Raw genomic sequence first — 14,378 nt, 5'->3', positions numbered from 1 at the left:
GAGATGTAATCTGGGCTGGGGCTTAAAAACAATACGTAGTTCTCCAAAGAACTGTTAAGAATCTGGCAAGGCTGCTTTAGGTCTTGCACCACTTTTCTTACCACCCACATCGGCTCTCCAGTGAAGAATACTTTGTTTTCTGACATTGCCAAAGTGACCTTTGGGAAAGGATCATGGCCACAAACTAATTCTGATGATAAAATATGGATTTGTTCATGTTTAAAAAAGGGGGGATATTTCCAATCTGTGTCCCAACTAATAATAATAATATAATAATAATAATAATAATAATACATTTTATTTATAAGGCGCCTTTCAAGATACTCAAGGTCACCGTAACTAGTGACATAAGAGAAGAGGCACCTCCTCCATAGCAGGATTGTAAGGGTCTGATAACTAAAGGAGCAGGGCACCCATCTCCTGGGTCCTCTGTGTATATCAGTGGCACACACTAGTGTCTGTGGCTATAGGGAAGGCCTCTTAGTCAGGAGGATTATATCTCATCCATCCATAGAAAGAATCCGGGTTCTAGTATCTGTGTGGGTAATCTACAAACAACACAAAGTTCTTGAAAACACTGTTAACAATCTGGCAAGGTTGCTTGAGGTCTTGAACCACTTCTGACACCCACACGGTCTCTCCGGTGAAGAGTCCTTTTATTCTCACATTTCCCGAAGTGACGCTTCAGCTGTCACCTGTGGTTGAAAATGCGGTTTTGTTCATGTTGGGAAGTTTTGGTGCCAAACTAATTTGTCATGACATAGAAGAACAGGCACCTCCTTCATAAACAGGATAGTAAATATGTGTAATATCTTCACTTTTTCTACTTTTAATAAGTGAAATAGTTTTGCGTGAGACTGAGACTCTGTGCAGATGAAGTAATCCGCCCCGTCTCCTCGTCCCTGCAGACGACGCCGCTCCACAGCCACAAGCCTGGCGAGCAGGCGTGTAACTGCGCAATTCACGCATGACGTGCCACAGCTGGCCACACGAGCCAAAGACAAATCCAGTTTTAAAAAAAAAATAAAAACGAGTTAAATAAGTTTCTGATCCCACTTTTTTCTCTGCGTTTTGGCTGAAGCGTAAAACAAAAAAGGCTCCTCCACATTCCCAGCTCTGCCTCTCACTCACTCGCTCTTCCAGGTACACGCCCTTTGACTTGTCAGGGGGAAAAGTTTTAAGGAAAGAAAAAAAAAAAGAAAAGCCAAATCACGGAAGAGGTTCTGTAGTCCTACTAGTTTGGCAAGTTTCTGTGCGCGCAAAGCAGCGTTTGAAAGGCGGAGAAGGCAGAAACTCACAACTGTGCGCATTTATTACACTGCTCTTGTCCCGCAGACGAGTTTACGGTGAGTTGAATGCGTCTTTCCTGGATTTCAATTTTTTTGGGGGGGAAGTTTCTCCTCCGCTGGGTTTGCTCGCGGGGTGTTTTGCCACGTTTCGGTGGAGGCGGCTTTGCAGAGAGCCGTCCCATGAAACTCGGTGTGGCCGCGGCAGGGTTTCACTGTGGCAGGGCTCACGTTGCACTTTGGGAAAATAAGTAAATTATGATAGTTTCCTGGTGGATTTTGTGCTTTTAACGCACTGATCCGCACAGTGTTTGATCACCATATGCTCCCTCTCTCTGCCATCCCGGAAAGATATTTGATATTTTGATGTAGATCCGTTGTCAAGTTGCCGATCAAATGTGAGGCGCTTATCAAACATTGAAGTGGCTGCACTGGAGGTGACAGAATGCGCGAACACAGTCTTTCCAGTTGGCATCCGGGCCGCGCGTAAAAGCCACATTTTGCGCTAAATGAGCCTTTTGCGCACAGTATTCTTTTTATTAAGGGGCCCACCGGAGTGACAGCTTGGCTCTCAGACCGGGTGGATTTATTTATTCATTTAATTTATTAGCACGGCGATGTCACTTGTGTCGGCTTTCTTTCAATAGTGCCTTTCAATATTGATCTACGCGTCCTGGCACACCTTGTGGATGGGGTGGCGCACGCGTCCCCGCCAGCGTCCAGTCGTCTGCGCGTTGAAACCCAGCTGGATGAGAGACAGCCAGCCCGCTCGTCTGCTCACCGCAATCTACAGCCACAACTTAACTTGTTCCTCTGTTAATATTTCATGACACACGAGCTTTAGTATTGTCATTACTCTGCGCACGTACCGTATCGCATTCTCCCATTTGGTAACGGAACACTCAATCTTCTCCGGGCTCTGGAGGGAAACGGGAAACCTCTGGTTGTAGGCCTGTATGTTTAATTATTTGCGCAGGGTGTTTTTTTTTGGGTGGAGGGGCTTTAAGACAAATACCGGTGATTAGTTTGTGTCCTAAGTGGGACAAGACGAAGATCTGACGTGGGACGCATGTCTTGAACACTTTTGTCAAAATTAGGACATATGCCTTGGCTCCAAACGAGCACCTTGAGGCAGCTGACAGAGTAAATAATGGATGTGAGAATGGACAGAACGTCTTTGCTGGGTGTGTTTTTTTTAGTCGGGACGCACAGAGAGCCGTTAAGGCCCCTGTGTAGGCTTCTACTGCTGCAGAGGGAGTGTCCCTAGGTCAGGAATAAGTGAAGAAGTCCCCTAAAGCTCCTGCAAACTGTGTCCATAACATGATCTATCAAAGGACATGGTCCAGGGACGGGTTTTTAATATAAACTGTGCTCAATTTATCAGTTTTATACTCAAAACATGATTATTCCTCAATAGCAGCTGCATCGACAATCAGATGAGATTGGCTCACTTTACATATTTGCAAACTTGTGGTGTGTATGATGTTAACGTGGGGTCAGACAGTTAGAGATCGTTATGTCACGTTGAAGAATCTAGAAAGGGGTCGAGTGAAATTGTAGATGTTAATGGCCCCGTGTACGCCACACCTATCAGCGGTGTCTCGTGTGATAATGAGACTAGCAGGCACATGCTCTCGGCCTCTGTATGCTCCTGGGGACTGCTCGAGTGGGACATGCACTCCAGCGGAGACATAAATTTGCACTTTACAAATGACCATTTAGCTGATGCGAGCAGGAAGCCGCCGGAGTCCTCGGAGTGTGTGTTCTGTGTCACCCGCTGTGTGCTCTGCTGACAGACCAGTACTGTCAGCTTTAACGTGTCGTGTCCCTGCTCGGTGTTAGCCTGTAAATTCCTGTCTAAGTGAGCTCCTCAGACAGCAATGAATGGAATTCCTGCAAAGTTGTGTCACCCCCTGGCATGTAACGTCTGTAGATTATCTCTACATCTGTCGAAACCCACATTTCTGATTGTTTGTTTTTATCTTAGTCAGGTATCGTCTAAGTTCACCTTTAAATGGCTGCGTGTTTACAGCTGCGGATGTGTAATCCATTCCGGGCCCCGACTGTCTAATTCATTAGGGTTGTGTATTTGTGCAAAACAGTCTGAAGGCTCAGAAGCTTGAGGAGAAAAAAGGGCCGACAGAGTGAAAACAAGGATGAGCTAGTGCCACTGAACGAGAGAGGCAGGTACAGCTGGCAAGAGAGGGAGAGAGAGACAGAAGGACGGAGAGAGAGAGAGAGAGAGCGGAACAGACAGGGACTAGGTAATCCCTCAGGTAATCTGAAGCCCAGTCCCCTCGGTTACTTCACTAGATCAGATGACCTATCAAAGATCAGACCTTCCATTGTGCAACAGAACCTGTCTCTCGGTCAGACTCCGTCTCTCCCTCTCCACGTATCTCACGTCACCATCACGCCGTCATCGCCGCTCTGGGGACACGAGGATATCCTCTGTTTCATTTTCCACTAGATGTGTCCATAGTCTGAATGTGGTTAATACGACAATCAACAGCAGTCAAATGAACTATCTATCTATCTATCTATCTATCTATCTATCTATCTATCTATCTATCTATCTATCTATCTATCTATCTATCTATCTATCTATCTATCTATCTTTATGTGTATAAGTATATTTCTGATATCAGTGTCTTCCCCACAGAGAGGAGTCATGGAGGATGCTATTCAGACCATAGTGAAGGTCTTCCTGAAGTCGAGCAAAGGAAAGGAGAACCTAGGGAAGAAAGAATTCCATGGCCTCGTCAAGTCCCAGTTCAGCAACATCCTGTCGGTTAGGAAATCTTCATTCTACTATTCTGAAACTTTACCAGCACTTACATTATGTAACCTGTTCACAGTATTCATCACAAGGGGAGAGTCTGAACCTTTTTAACATGAGCATTAAGACCAAATTGGGGTGAAATACACAGTAGATGAATTGGAACAATATGATAGAATAACACTAATCAGCATGATAATGTAAAGAGAGCCACTGATACTGATAGAGAGACATTTATTAAAAGTGTATTGTGATTTCACCATCGAGTGTCCAGGTAGAATTACCCATCATCATGCCTGGTTGTCTCATGGTTGTTTGTGTGCCACCACCCAGGACGCAGGGAGCAAGGAGGCGGTCAGCAACATGGGTCAGGGTCTGGATGAAAACCAAGACGGCAAGGTCGGCTTCGAGGAGTACCTGAAGCTGGTCGGCTACCTGGCGGTCGCGCTCAGTGACCAGCGAACCCTCGCCAAAGAGGAACCCGCCCCAAGTGCTGCTTCCGGACAAGTGGCACAAAGCTCCCCCGACAAAGTGGAGGAGAAGCCGGAGGCGACCCCAGAGGCTGCGGAGGAGCCCAAGCCTGTAGCAAATGAAGAGGCAAAAGCAGACGCAGTTGCTGAAGTGAAGGTAGAAGCAAAGGCGGATGCAAACCTAGAAGTAAAGGTAGCAGTAAAAGAAGAGGGAGAGACGCAGCCTGATGTCGCAAAGAAGGAGCCAGCGGCGGCGGCTGAGGTACCGGCGGCGGCTGAGGTACCGGCGGCAGCGGTGGCGGCAGCGGTGACAGAAGCAGCAGAGGCTCCAGCTGCAGAGGTGGCAGCAGCGGCCGTGGAGGTGGTGGTGAAGGAAGAGGGCGAGGTGGTGGAAACGGTGAAGGTGGAGGAGGTTGTAGAAAAGGTGGCTGCAGCAGTGGAGGAGGAGGTGGAGAAGAAGACAGAGGAGGCGACCTCATAGGGGACAATCCACAACAAAAAACACAACACACACACAAAACATAGCATTAACGTTGCCAAAAATAAGTTTGTAAGCCACTAAAGTTTGTTTTTTTTAAACTCACAACTTTGAAATACAAAAGTTGTTGTTCAAACACTACCCACCCAACTCTGAAGAAACCCCCTCCCTAGACATGATAAATAACACGTGTCCATGAAATAGTAGAATTATTGCTTTATATTCCTAGTTACCACTATGTTCATATGTACAGCATGTGCATCCCACTATATTAAAGCACATTTACCTCATCATGACAATATACTATGATTGCATGCAGACGTACATGATCTTGTGCATGCCAGATCCCTGTGAAAACTTTACTGAAAGAATGAATTCCCCTGCACATGAACGCACCGCTGCAGACTGTTCTTCCACAGTTGTGTCATGCAGCCCTACATCAATTACAGTTCAGTCTTCCGGGTATAATATCACAAGTATACATCTTGCTAGGTACTAATGGCTTAAAGAAATAGTTTGACATATTTGGGAGTGGTGCTTATTAGCTTTCCTACCCAGGCTATTGAATTACGGAGCTACAGCCAGCAGGTGCTTAGCTTAGCCTAGCATACAGGCTGGAAACAGAGGGAATCCGCTACTGAATAGATAAATCTTTCTTATACTTTGGGTTTTCTATGATTAACCAAACACGATATTTTGAGCTCCGAAGCTGCTCGAGTGCACTTTCTTCCCCCTTTAGACACAGCTGGGTAAGCTGTTTCCCACTGTTTCCATTCTTTATGCTAAGCTAAGCTATCTAGCTACTGAGCACAGTTTCCTATCTACTGGACAGATATGAGTGTGAGGTATCAATCTTCTCGTCTAACTCTGGGCAAGAACGCAAACCCCCAAATCTTAAACTATTCTCATATTGGTTGCATGAATATCTGTCAGTAACGCTTAATCATTTTTTAACGTTCTCCTCTATTAACTCACAGTGCTATGGAACTGATTTGGCATGACAATAAACATATTGTTTTGCTGAAGCTTTGCTCATCCTAATTTTGTACTCCATCACACCCTCTTCTTTCTCTCTCTCTTTTATTCTACTTTACGGGCTCTTTGTCTCTTTGGTTTTTACTCTATAAGAGATGGGATTCATCTGGAGCCTACAGTATATTCCCCTCACTCGTAGTCGGCCATCAATTAGGAACTGGAAGATCAGGCGTGGCCCCCTGGCTAAATGATTTAGGTCCGAGGGATAGAATACACATCAAAGAACCATTAGGGTCAAAAAGGAGCCTGAACTGGTCTAGTGGGAGTGAGCTGGTCACTGGAGGAGCAGGTCATGCAACTTAATCCACGTTGTTTAGAGCTGGTGGAGAAGAAAAAGATAACAAACACCAAGTAGAAAAGAAACCCTTATCAGCTGTCACCTATTGGCACTTTTTACCCAGTCCTTTATGATATAGTGCATATGTGGTTATTGTAGCGCTATTATGGTCATATTATACTTCCTGACCCGTAAAGGTGCAGGTCTGGATCGGAGTCTTCTCTTTAGGCTCTGTTCAAAATAGTAGCTGCTTGTTTTCCACTGTGTGTTTATCAGCCACGCCCTGCGACAGTGTAGAGACCCCGTCTGACAAAAGCAACTGGATCCTTTAGTCTGATATGTTGGGAAACTGCTGGATTAGGCATTTGATGTGAAACACACCCTGTGACACAATAATTTCTCCACTGATCCTGCCCATTAGACGAGGTGCTGAGTGTCAGAGGTGGTGCTGTTTGTGGGAGTAAAGCAGAATACTGAGCCAATCGGTCTGATTCTATGTGGTGTTATCTTTTGTACGGCAGCCCAATGATAAGATGTTGCATGCTATCAGAAAACTAAATGTTAGCATTGTGTTTAGCATTACTGGGGCCATTATTTAAGTTCTACATGGCCGCTTTATATTTAACTCTTTAACCTAATTGTTTCTTGTTTGGACCACTATGGAGATCACTGGAAACATTGATCTATGTCACATTACAATGCAATTTGTTAATTACAATTTAATGATCTGTAAATTGTCCCCTCATCAATAATGCAGTCATGAGAAAAAGGCTCGGGTTGCAGGATTGCTATTTCATAGGTCTACCTGGCCAGCCACACACACACACACAGCCACACACACACACATACACACACACACACACACACATGTTTTTGGCACACCAACAAATGTGGTAACAGCAGCAGACGTTTCAAACTGTTCGGCAGCAAAATGGTCAAGACAAATAAAGCGAGTCATGTGATTTGCCTGCTCCGCTGCGACACTCCCATTGTAAATACTCTTTCGTTTACCCTCGCTCTGCTCAGCCTGTATACACTCATGCTGTAGTTTGCTATGTTTCCTGCATGATCTGCTACTAACAAACTTATTAAGACATTTGGGGGCAATTTAGTCTTTATCATTAGTTTTTTTTAATAAAAAGCTATAGTCCTTTTTTATATAAAAACATTTTCTAATAATGGTACTTCCTGTGAATTATGGAGACATATCACTCTCTTGCACCATCTACAGCCAGTTTCCTGTTCAGCATGTATATGGTCCTCGGCCCTTGCATCTTTAAGTCGCACATGTGTGTAGACACATTGCCAAGCTGCACACATTGTTTTCTGCTTCCCAGCTCAGGCTAGTTTAAAACTCAGATTGTATCACTTCTCTACTAGTTTTAAAATGTGATCTTCGCCTTCCTTCTAAGCCAAAACCATGATAAGACGAAACTGGATCAAGCGAAATTCACTTGACTATTGACTTGCACTTTCCAACAGACCTGGGTTAAACATCATCTGGAAATTGTTTTATGTCGGCGAATGTTTTCTTTGAGTCGGAGACGGACTGAGCCCTGAGCGCCGCAGCTCTGATCCGTCTCCACTGGCAGTTTTCGCTGCTTGTCCCTTAGTGTAAACCGCACCCAGCTTTAACTCCATGCAGATTAAAAACATGCTGGAACCAAACACAGCAGACTATCGGCAGGGAGTGTTCGCAGCCAGATTTCTCATCGCTGCACAATAAGTCCCATTCATCCACACACAGTAGATGAACATAAAAGCCTGTGCTGATAATCCCCCCCCCCCATTGGATATAATAAGTGTACATACAAGTATATTGATGTGCTCTTCAGGCTCATTTTCTTGGAATGTTTGTGACTATGGGACAATTCCCAGGATGTAGTGCAGGCTTTCATCATTGTACTTCGATGTACTCATGTTTATTTGCCGCCAAGCACGAGAGGGCGTGTGTGTTCAGCAGCTGGACTCGTTCCAGTCCACTTCGCAATTCCAGCAAAGTCCACTCTGCTCGTATTTCAACTTCACATGTAACGCTGTATCATTTTTTTGCTTATTCTCTGTAAACATGTAATGGCTCAAATTGAATAAAAAAACTGTGACGACAATATACTTTCCATCCGTGGCCTCCTATGTTTGTGCTCGCATCCCGTTATTGTGTGTGTGCATGTTTGTGTGAGTGTGATGGAGAGAAAGCACCTTGAGAGAGAGGTGGAGAGGGCGGGGCGAGGGGGGGGAGGCAGAGACACAAATTTGGCGGGTGTGTACGTTGAGAGGGTGAGGGAGTTGGAGGGGGGAGACGGAGGGGGGGAGGAGGGAGGGAGGGAGGCAGGTGATATTTAAGCCCCAGGCAAACTCTCTCCCACATCCATCTCTAGCTTGGCTCCGTCCCCTGCACCTCTTCAGAGACAAAGGAGGCCCTCCATCAACACTCAGGTGAGACACACACACATTGCTTCACTGTACTTTCTCCTGTGTATCTGACGATGGCTGCCATGTAAAGAAGTGTATCATCTGCGTAATATGAAAACCCTCCTAGAGCATTAAGATGCTGGGACGTGGACGCTCATCGAGAGACATCGAGAAGCCGAACTGTGCGATTCATTTTGTAGACTTTTTGTGTTACTTTTTTGTAGCTCATGCTCACTGGGTTTTTTGAGACATGCACGACAAGAAATACAGATCAATGAAATGTGTAAACAAGCAAAGCCAATAGGGATTTGTTGCAAAGTCATATCATGAAATAACAATATAATGGCGTTAATGGCACATTATTATTATTCACGAAAGAAAAGATAATAAAAGCATGACATGGACTTAGCCTTTGTTTACATGTAATGTCATTGCGCATCTCTCTTTTGTTCATTGACATAGTGCATATGCATTATAACCCTGTTCAATATTGTGTTACTGTTGGCATTTTCGGTCTCCATGGTTTCCCATTGTGTTGTGTCAGCCAGTGAGACTAATGACCCCTATAGATTTCCCAGTTATCCAGCTTTGGTGTCCACTCGCAGCCTCTTTTGTTTCGGCCGCCTACATCTCTGACCTCCGCGGCACAATGCACGGCCGCATGACAAGAGGCAATAACCGGTGACTGGCATGAGCATCCCTGTCTCCCTTTGTAACAGCTGATTGGTTAATAAATCATGCACGGAGGGAAGGAGGGGATTGATTGACAGATTGGATGACTCCCTCTGTTTATGTTTCGTGTGTGTGGTTGGGGATTAAACTCCAAATAATACCACAGACTTTTAATTTGGAACTTGGGGTTTTAAGTTGAAGTTTTGTGGGTTTATTGAGCGTGGCAGCAAATGAGCGCACTCATCCGAACGCACAAAGCTTTTGTTGAATCATACAGAGAAGATTCTTACACTGAGGAAACCTCTCACCGATGCACAATGCTCATCAGAACCATCAAAACAGCTCAACTGTTCAGAGTGCAGTTTTCATGCAGCACGTGAGGTGATACAAACCAAAATAGGGACGAGAAGTGTCCCATCTCAAACTCTGCATTGTTGACTGTGCCTTGTCTGTGTCTGTGTGTGCACAGTCTCTCCACCAGTCCAGCAGAGAAGCCGCACCATGCCGGACACAATGTGTGTAAGATTGTTTCGAAACAAAAAACCTTCCCAACGCTATCCTCTGACCTATCTATCCAAACCTCTGAAATGTAGCACCCAGTAAGGTTACACACACACACACACACAGGCACGCACACACACACAGTGACTTCCCAAATTAGGGTCAGTAATAGCCTCTGCATTACCCGCAGAGTGTTATTCAACCCCTTTCTCTGTGGAAATGGGACAATCTCTCTGTTTTATGTTTCCTTCCACCCTTCTGCCTTTCCAACTATCACTTTGTCTCGGAGGTGGCTTCAGCCCCGGTTTGCTATGTGGCCGCACATGCAGCTGGGGCCTGGAGCGGGCGTTTTGTGAAGGAGTCTGACCTTTTGACCCGATCCCCTCCCCAGCATGTCCAAGGAGCCCAGTTCCAACCTGGAGAGCGCCATGCAGATCCTCATAAAGACCTTCCACAAGTACTCAGGGAAGGAGGGCGACAAGTACACGCTGAGTCGGGGCGAGCTGAAGGAGCTGCTGGTGGAGGAGCTGGGGAGCTACTTGGGGGTAAGAGGAGAAGTGTGTGAAGAGGCGCATATTTGGTTGCACACTAACACACTGATGCAGTTTGCAGATACGTGACACAGAAGTGAAGGTATGCGCTCAAATACACTGACGGCACAAGCTGGAACAAGCCTGTGCAGTGATGTATGCCCCCCCGACACACACGCACACACACACATGACAGGGAACACATTCTTAACTCTCTCTTCCTCTGTGTTCCCAACTGACAGAGCTCCAAAGATAATGAAGGAGTCGAGAAGGTGATGAACGACTTGGACGCCAACAACGACGGGGAGGTGGACTTCACCGAGTTCATCATCCTGATGGGTGCCCTCACGGTCGCCTGCAACGACTTCTTCCTGGAGTACAAAACAGACGAGAAGCCGAAAGATGGAAGCAAATCCGAGTCGGCGGAGAAGAAAGATTGAAGCCGTGCAAGAGGAGAAGAGTGGAGGGAGGGAGAGGGGTGGAAAGGGAAGTGGGGGAGAAGAAGAGAGGGAGGTAGATGAGGAGGAGGGGAGAGAGCTGTAAATCAGGAGACAGAGAGGACAGAGCTGGAATGGATATTTGTCTTGTGCAATTCGTAAACACTCCGGCTACACATAAGGGAAGCGTTCCAGCAGATAGTTTGTGGGTTCACAGGGCACGGGGGCATTCAGCAGGAGTCCAGTGTTTTCCCTGCAACACTTTTTCATTCCAAAAGCACATCCGGAGCTTGTTTCACAAACAGGACGAGGAATCTTCCAACTTCTTCCAGCTCACATCCAGCAGCAGTTTAGACAGTTTCTTGCAAGTTCTGAATAAAGGCACTGGGGGGGGGGAGAGAGAGGAAGTTTTGTTGCAGGACGCACACTGGGCTTGTTTGAGCATTTCTTGCACATGAATAACTTCTGATCACATATAAATATAAATGAAAGATGATCGTATCATTGTATGTACTCAGTGTTTTAACAACAGAATATGAATTACCCGCTTTCCTGCACCTATTTTGTAATCGTTTTTTGGGGTAATAACTAATGCATTCTTCAACGATATTAAACATTGCATTTAACCAACAACCAACTGTGGTGTGTTTGTGTGTGTGTGTGTGTGTGTGTGTGTGTGTGTGTGTGTGTGTGTGTGTGTGTGTGTGTGTGTGTGTGTGTGTGTGTGTGTGTGTGTGTGTGTGTGTGTGTTTGGGTTTGGTTTCACATTCACTTCCTTTCAATGCTGCACAAATATTCCTCAACATGTCGGGAATGAATCGCCGCACCTGGAAATCAAGTTGAGTGGTGCACAGATAAACTCTGTCAGCAAAAAAGCAAGTGTGTTCCTGTGTGTGAGCGTCCATCAGTGTTAGTGTGTGTGTGTGTGTGTGTTTGTGTGTGTGTGTGTGTGTGTGTGTGTGTGTGTGTGTGTGTGTGTGTATTGGGGATTCCCACAGAGTAAACTGCTCCAGTTCATGCATCCTGCCAACAATATCCTGCAAGTCTTGTTCCACTAGATATAAGCTGAGCCAGATGTTTGACTTGGATCTGCATGGAAAACTTCTTCAAAAGAGAGGAGGAAAGAAAGAGAGAGACGGGCTGAGGGTGTGTGTAACTGTGCGTCTCGTCGATTGTGTGTGTGTGTGTGTGTGTGTGTGTGTGTGTGTGTTTGTGAATGAAGGAAGAGCAGCGCAGGCGGGGAGTGAATCCAATTTATGGAGTACATCAGTCAAGTATGTAACTTGGAAAGTGGTGGTATAATCACAGAGGAATGTTGGAGTTGCTGTGACTGTTAGCACACATGTCCCTCAGTGTCTCAAACACACAAACACACACACACACACACAGACACACACAGATAAGTAAATCAACATGTCCTCTTCCACCCTGTTGGCTTTTTACCGCAGCTTGTCATTTAGAAAACTTCAGCAGCTGAAGGAGATCTTAATGTTTTGGGGATGTAATGTGCTTAAACGTTTTATGAGCTCAACCGCCTCCTCTTACCTAGAATTGAAAAAAAAAACAGGTCAGTTAGTGTCGACGGGCGGAGCTCACCCTATTTGCTTTCATTCCTCGAGTGAGGGCGCCCTCTGATTGGCTGGTTTGAATGTTTGAGCTCAACATGCACGGCCCCGCAGATAGGTAAACAATAAAAAAAACAAGAGGGCGTTCACTGTTAACCCTGCTGCAGCCCGGCTCCTTCCACAGGACCAATTAATCAACTGCTTTTAAAGGGGGTGGACAGAATAAGCTGACCTGGAGTCAGGTCATCTGTTCCCTAATGTGCAGGTGCATGGGTGGGAAAAGGGAGAATTATTTAATATGCCAAGAGGATGAGTGTCCGTGTGCACAGATCCTTTAAAGCACCAATGAAACAATACAACAAGTATTATCAGCAATATTTAGACTTAATACATTCTAACATTTGACTTTTGTATCAGGTCAAAGTGGAGCTTAAATGCAGCAGTGGTTTCCAGTCTGGGGGTTGGGGCCTTTCCAAAGGGTCACAGGATAAATCTCAGGGGTCGTGAAGTCGTCAGTTGGACAAGAAAGAAGAAAATACAACTAATTCATACTTTGACACAATATTCTCCTGAGCCACAACCCTAAAGCCTCCAACCATCACGTATGCTGTTTAATCCTAGCCAATCCCAGCTATTGGCCAAGAGACACACCGAGAAAAAAACAACACGTAGACATGGGGACAACGTACAAACTCCCAACAGGGATTCCAACTGTTGGGAGGAACCCCCTGTCTGTGTGAGAGCTAACCATTGTACCACCGCGCTTCCCCCTAAGTTGAACCAATGACAAGTCATAGTCATCTGAAAAGGGACAAGGGCCCAACAACACTGGGTATTGTGTTTTAAATGCAGTAAATGTACACGTAAATGCACTTGGTTAGATTCCGACACAGTAAATGAGGTTTCTATATGATGTTAACTGGTTTGAATTTAAAAGGAGCAGCAGTGGCAACAGGAATGATGTGGGTCTTTCATAGGGAACAAGAGCTATTTAGTGTTTGAGACTGAACTCTTCTTCTGGCGTCAGGTTGAGAGCAAAGGGGAATTTCAACATGTTCGTAGGCGGATGAATATGGGAATTATGTGCTTGTAGAAGTGTTGCATCAGTTGGGATCCACAGTGAGACATGAGTGATTCCAGTGACTTAACACTCGATCAAATGGCCCTTTCAACCGTACTCAGTCGTACAATGGCTGGAAGACGTCCCACAAACAGTATCTAAAAACACGGCTGACCTCTCCAGACGATTCAAACGGAAAGACAAACGTCTCCGCTGATGGATCACACGTGGCAGGCGTCACCTCCGCGGGGGAAAGGAGATGAGCAGCACAGAGCCAGGGCCGTGTCACTGCCGCCGAGTCTGAGGCATCTGATAACGATGGCAGGGGCACTTCGATTACCAGCGGAGCAGGTCAAGCGACACCCTGGATTCCAGTCGCACCGTCCATCAGGCGCAGTCAGCCGGGCGATCATGTCAGACTGCCACGAGAAGCCTGAGAGGCCGGCTGTTGTGAGAGTAGGATGTCACACACACACACACACACACACACACACACGGGAACAAAATGAGATTATTCATTCAAGTATGCAGCAGCGTAGGTGGATCCAGGTTTATAATCATCTGATGAGTTATTCCTCTCCAGGTGGAGCTCACTCCCTCTCGGGGAGAACTTGAGAAGGCCCCTCTTCCTCAGCTTCATGAAATCCATCTCGACGGAGGGCCTCAGGGAAACCTTATGGCTGCAGCTGGCTGCCAAGGAGGAGCCGGGACACTTATGAATTACAAAGTTTCATACGCTACACTCGTACTGTACTACATTTCACAGGGAAATACTGCACTTTGTACTCTGACAGGGGAGGTTTCCAGTTACTGTCCAGTGCAGGATTCTCAGATTCTTTGAGCTTAGACATACAACCGACTGTCAAAGAACCATTC

The 14,378-nt window shown here is 45.9% G+C and overlaps 2 protein-coding genes across 3 annotated transcripts; both read left to right on the top strand.

The window, feature by feature from the left end:
• The first annotated feature begins 1,185 nt into the window (after window positions 1-1,185).
• s100u (S100 calcium binding protein U) lies at window positions 1,186-8,437 on the top strand. The gene is made up of 3 exons (XM_053446647.1): window positions 1,186-1,346; window positions 3,949-4,077; window positions 4,399-8,437. Exons 2-3 carry the CDS (start codon window positions 3,958-3,960, stop codon window positions 5,014-5,016), a joined length of 738 nt encoding a protein of 245 aa, XP_053302622.1. The 5' UTR covers window positions 1,186-1,346; window positions 3,949-3,957; the 3' UTR covers window positions 5,017-8,437.
• A 232-nt stretch (window positions 8,438-8,669) lies between these two features.
• Window positions 8,670-11,451, top strand: s100s (S100 calcium binding protein S). Of its 2 annotated transcripts, none has more exons than XM_053446648.1 (4): window positions 8,670-8,761; window positions 9,879-9,924; window positions 10,302-10,455; window positions 10,683-11,451. In XM_053446648.1, the coding sequence occupies exons 2-4, from the start codon at window positions 9,911-9,913 to the stop codon at window positions 10,878-10,880; spliced, it is 366 nt and encodes a 121-aa protein (XP_053302623.1). In that variant the 5' UTR covers window positions 8,670-8,761; window positions 9,879-9,910; the 3' UTR covers window positions 10,881-11,451. The 2 variants fall into 2 exon arrangements, with proteins under 2 accessions (XP_053302623.1, XP_053302624.1); XM_053446649.1 differs by having other exon boundaries at window positions 8,687-8,761; window positions 9,879-9,928.
• Window positions 11,452-14,378: the final 2,927 nt, after the last annotated feature.

Source organism: Pleuronectes platessa, chromosome 18, assembly GCF_947347685.1.
Source record: "Pleuronectes platessa chromosome 18, fPlePla1.1, whole genome shotgun sequence".
NCBI lineage: Eukaryota > Metazoa > Chordata > Actinopteri > Pleuronectiformes > Pleuronectidae > Pleuronectes > Pleuronectes platessa.
The sequence above is the reverse complement of the archived record's forward strand: the minus strand, read 5'-3'. Positions and strand labels throughout refer to the sequence as shown.